Genomic DNA, 5,616 nt, shown 5'->3' with positions numbered 1-5,616 from the left:
AAAAAAAAAAAAAAAAGAAAAGTAAGTAAAAAGACAACATATAGAATGGGATAAAATATTTTTAAATTACATATACGGTAAGGGTCTAGTATGCAGAATACACAAAGAACTTTTTTTTTTTTTTTAGACAGTTTCGCTCTTGTTGCCCAGGCTGGAGTGCAATGGCACAAATCCCAGCTCGCTAAAACCTCTGCCTCCTGGGTTCTAGCGAATTTTCTGCCAGCCTCCAGAGTAGCTGGGATTACAGGCACCTGCCACCACGCCTGGCTAAATTTTTTTTTTTTTTTTTTTTTTTGAGACAGAGTTTCATTCTGTTGCTCAGGCTGGAGTGCAGTGGCATGATATTGGCTCACGGCAACCTCCACCTCCCAGGTTCAAGCAATTCTCCTGTCTCATCCTCCTGAGTAGCTGGGATTACAGGGGCATGCCACCATGACTGGCTAATTTTTGTACTTTTAGTAGAGACGGGGTTTCACCATGTTGGTCAGGCTGGTCTGGAACTCCTGACCTCAGGTGATCTACCCACCTCAGCCTCCCAAAGTACTGGGATTTCAAGCGTGAGCCACGGCACTTGGCCAAGAACTCTTTATAACTCAACAGGATAAACAACCCAATTTGAAAATGGACAAAATATTTCAATAGATCTTTTTCAAAGAAAATATACAGATGGCCAAAAACCAAATAAAAAGATGTTCAGTATCACTAGTTATTAGGGAAATACAAATCAAAACCACATTGAAATACCACTTCACACCCACTAGGATGGCTATTACTTAAAAAAGCTAGAAAATACATGTTCACAAGTACATGGAGAAACTGGAACCTTCATCCATTACTGATGGGAATGTAATATGGTATCATCGCTATGAAAAACAGGTTTGTCAGAATTAACTATACAATCCATCAATTCTACTCCTAGGTGCAGATACAAAAGAACTGAAAAAGGACTTAAAAAGATACCTGTATACCAATTTTCATAGCAGCGTTATTCACAATAGCCAAAAGATAGAAACAACCCAAATGTCCATCAACAGATAAATAGAACAAACTGTGCTATATCCATACAATAGATATTATTCAGCCATAAAAAAGAATGAAGTTCTAACACATGCTACAATATGAATGAACCTATAAAACATTATGCTATGTAAAATATGCCATAGCCTGGGTACCGTGGGTAATCCCAGCACTTTGGGAGGCTGAAGTGAGCAGATTGCTTGAGGTCAAGGGTTCGAGACCAGCCTGGCCAACATGATGAAACCCTGTCTCTACTAAAAATACAAAAATTACCCAGGCATGGTGGCAGGTGCCTATAATCCCAGCTGCTTAGAAGACTGAAGCAGGAGAATCGCCAGGAGGTGGAGACTGCAGTGAGCCGAGACGGCACCACTGTACTCTAGCCTGGGCGACACAGCAAGCCTCTGTTTCAAAAAAAAAAAAAGCCATACAGAAAAGGACAAAAAAAGCATTCCACTTACATGAGATATCTAGAATAGGCAAATTCATCCAGAAAGAAGGCAGAATAGAGGTTAGCAGGGGCTGCAGGAGGAAAAACTGGTGAGTTATTGCTTAATAGGTATAGAACTTCTGTTTGCGATGATGAAAAAGTTCTGGAAACAGTGGTGATGATTATACAGCATTGTGAATGTACTTACTGCCACTTAATTGAACACTTTAAAATGATCAAAATGGTAAAGTTTATGTTATGTAAATTTTACCACAATAAAAGTAAAATAAGTGGGAGAGACAATAGGTGCTCATATGCATGATCAAGTGCCAGCACACTGATTCTGAACCCATCGTGTCTACTAGCTCCCAATTCCTCAAGAGTCATCATCTTAAATTTTCCCAGAGTTTTACACAAGAGATAATAGATAAGGATTAAGAATGTGGTTAAACCAAAATAGGAGCAGAACAAAAAGACCAGAAATAGGGTAGTGAAAAGGCATAAATTTAGCCTAATACCAACAGCAAGATAAAACCAAACAAGAATAAAGGCAGAGATCTGAAAAAGTCAAATATGTGGTCACTTGAGTTCTAAGGATCCTCTTCTCTCACTAGTTCCCAGACTCAAAGGAGTTTCTCTAGTTTGTTTTCAACTAAGCATATCCAGTATAAAGCTACCATACTGTCATTACGAACCCTCAGCCAATGTCAGTTTACTGTTTTAACAGAAAAGGGTGAAAAAGATGAGAATCTTAATTACCATCTCATAAACGAATGTTTCTTGTCTGCAGGCTCGATCTATTGTAATGGTTTCTTCCCGATGTTCCAAGAACCTTTTTCTAACCCTGTTGTAGATGTAAAAGGAAAAAAAAATCAAAGTTCAACATTTGTTATTCAGACTTCAAAATATTTAGTATATTTTATTTTGAACTAATTTTAAGTAGCAAAAGCAGGAAAAAGTTCCCTTCTCTTGTTCAGCTTCCCTTATGTCAACATCTTATATGATCATGAGACAATTATCAAGAACAGGAAATAAATTATTACATAATATTATTAGTTATAGGCCTTTTAAAATTTCACACAATTTTAATTTACTCGGTTTTCTTTTCTGTTCCAGATTCCTATTCAGGATCCCACATGGCATGTTATTTGTCCTTAGTCTTCTTGAGTTTGTTAAAGTTCTTCACTCTCTCCTTATCTTTCATGATCTTGACAATTTCAAATAGCTCTAACCAGTTATTTTATAGAATGTCCTTCAATTTGTGTTTGACTGCTAGTTCCTCATGATAGGAATAAATTTAGCATTTTGGTAAGAACACTACAATGATGTCCTTCTCAGTATATCATATCAAGAGGTTCATGATATTAATATGACATTTTACTAGTGATGTTTAGCTTATTTCTGTCTGCCAGGTTCCTGCACCAGAATGATACCTTATTTTCTATGAACTTGGTAAATATTTTGGGGAAGATACTTTGACACTATGCAAATCTTGTTTCTCCTCCAACTTCACCCAGGAATTTTAGCATTCATTGATAGATTTTGTCTGCAACATTTATTACTGTGATGTACGCCTAATAGCAATTCTGTCTTTCATTTCTTCTACATTTATTCATCGGAATTATATTTTGAGGAAGACCTACCTCTTTCCTCCCATCTGTTTACTTCATCATTTCTATTAGTATGAACCTACTACAGATAATTGTTTTATTCTGGGGTTAAAATCTAATATTACCATTATTTTGTTGTTCAAATTGGTAGTTTTAGTCATTAGGAGCTCCTGTTCTTTCAGCAAGTCCTCTCCTTTTTAAAATTATTTTTTATTTTTTGAACATTCCCTTACTTTCTGGCACCACAAGATGCTCAAGGCCCATCCTGTATTTTTCTTGTCTCATCCCAGGAATCGACCACTTGTAAGAGCCCTAGTTCCTTTACTGGAAAAAGGTGTTTAGAGACCAGTATCTGGGTTCTAGGCGTTCTCATTTTTACTGGAGTTCTCATTGTCACTGCTTCTAGGCTTCTCAGCTGAGATAGGCAGGAAATATATGTATGCATACTAACCTATACATGATAAATATCCATATTTCTGTATTTTACTGTTACACATTTAAAACTATGAGTTTATACTGACACTTCTGATCCCAAACTAAAACCACAGGATTCATTTTAGCCTTTAACATTTCCTTGTTTATAACTTCTTTCTCCACAAGTGAGAAATCCAGCTTTCACTGTCGGCAACCTATTATTTGTTCAATTCTAGTAAATACATAAAATGGTTACAGAATTGCTAACCTATACCTCTGTGAGAAACACTAACTTATAAAAAGTTCTGTCTTTACCCTTACATTATATCAAGATATGCTTTTGGTAGCATTTTATTATTTAAAAATCGGAACAACATAGTTAAGATTAGCACAGTCCCTATGCATGGATGATGCAAATTCATGAAGTGCTCAAAAAAAAAAAGAAGATAGGCTCTAATAAAGACTTTAGTTCTTTCTTCCCCACCCTCTTCAGTGGTGTTATACTACACATTTGTAATGCAGCTAGGCTTATTTTTTAGTTTTTGAATTCAGTTTTGGGTTCCCCCTACATCCTAGTTGGTTATAATTGTCTGATTACATCTGGGGTATGTGAAAAATATGTGACACATCACTATGATCCTAAGAGTCAAAGGTGTCACTCCCTCTTCGTCCCTACTAACCTGTTCCCATTCCCTCCCTTCTTTCTACCCCTTTCGCACCCACCCCTGCAGGCAACCAGTCTCTACAGTTTTGCTTTATCCTATTTCTTTTGTTCAAATAAACAAATATTTATGTATACTCTTTTATCTCCTTCTGTATCAATCTGAGTTCAATTAGGAAGAAAGAAAAAAATGAATAGCAATTTGAACAAAGGTTAAGGATTCAACAACTTTAACAGAAGATTGGAATAATGAGGGACTGGCAAGGAAGCAGTAAAAGGGAACACTAAAGAACAGAATAATCACAAATATAAGGAGCACCCTACCCCTAGGGCTGAGAAAAAGCTCAAGGAAGTCCTTTTTTCTTCCCAGGACTGAGATCCAGCAAGAGAAAGAAGTTGCTATAGTGCTGCATCAGTGGAACTTGCTGGAAATCTACCCTTAAGGGCACCAAGAAAACCTGTTCAGGGGAGCTGTGGAGGGAAATGGGGTTGGCAGGGAAAGCTGCTGGGCGCGGGGTGCTTCAGACTGCAGTGTATTGCAGGAGCTGGGCACTGGGGAAGCTGTGTGCACTGCAGAATCCTGCTGGGCCAGCACATCAGATCAGGAAGCAAAACCCTTGAGAGTCCTGAAAGGTCTCTCCATCGCCCTTCACTGACAAAGCTTAACGATGTGCTAGTTGGCAAAAGAAAAGTATTTAATAGGCCAAGGTTCATTTTTACAGAGCAGGAAAAAGAAGTAAATTTGAAGATGAGAGCCAATAAACTACACCTGGCACACGTTTTCTTACATGAAAGGTGGCATATACTTTGGGACTTTGCTGTTTTCACTTAATGGAATGTACTAGAAATTACTCTGAGTTAATCCTTTCTCATCCTTTATTATGGCTGCAAAATATTACAGTGTGGATTTCCCATAGCATATTCAACAATCTCCTCTCCTATGTCTGTATATTTAAGTTATTTCAAATATTTTGCAATTATGAACAATACTTCAAGGAATAACCTTGAACATACGTATTTTCATATTGTTGGAGGGGTATCTTTGGTATAAATTACTAGAAGTGGGATTGCTGGGACAAAAAGTACACATATATGTAATATCGTGTTAAGTATTACAAAATTTACCCTACAGAAAAGTTCTAACAATCTGCATTCTCTTCAGAAATGTAAAAACAAACAAAAAACCACCTGTTTCCCACAGCCTTGTCAAAAAATGTATTATATATTAAAATTTATGCCAGTCTGATAGGAAGAAAAGGTATCTCAGTGTAGGTTTAATTTTCACTTCTCTAATTTTGAGTGTGTTTGAGCATTTTTTCATGTTTGTGAGTCACTTTCATGTTTTTGTGTAAATTACTGGTTCTTATCTTTTCCCATTGGGTTTTGGTCATTGTTCCTCAACTTTTAAGAGTTCTTGGTCTGGCACGGTGGCTCAAGCCTGTAATCCCAGCACTTTGGGAGGCCGAGACGGGCGGATCACGAGG

At 37.3% G+C, this 5,616-nt stretch overlaps 1 protein-coding gene across 2 annotated transcripts in view; it reads right to left on the bottom strand.

Annotated features, from left to right (window-relative positions):
- SNAPC3 (small nuclear RNA activating complex polypeptide 3) overlaps positions 1-5,616 on the bottom strand; it is a 39,820-nt gene that overhangs the window by 26,626 nt on the left and 7,578 nt on the right. For both annotated transcript variants that reach the window (XR_001888940.1, XM_017890872.1), the window contains exon 3: positions 2,207-2,291. Coding sequence is in view for 1 of the 2 variants with exons in the window: in XM_017890872.1 (XP_017746361.1) it covers positions 2,207-2,291 (85 nt within the window). In the remaining variant the exon portion in view is untranslated. The remainder of the gene's footprint in view (positions 1-2,206; positions 2,292-5,616) is intronic.

The sequence above is a fragment of the Rhinopithecus bieti genome, unplaced genomic scaffold, assembly GCF_001698545.2.
Source record: "Rhinopithecus bieti isolate Rb0 unplaced genomic scaffold, ASM169854v2 scaffold_71, whole genome shotgun sequence".
Classification (NCBI taxonomy): domain Eukaryota; kingdom Metazoa; phylum Chordata; class Mammalia; order Primates; family Cercopithecidae; genus Rhinopithecus; species Rhinopithecus bieti.
Note: the sequence above shows the minus strand (reverse complement) of the source record. Positions and strands in the feature narration are given on the sequence as shown.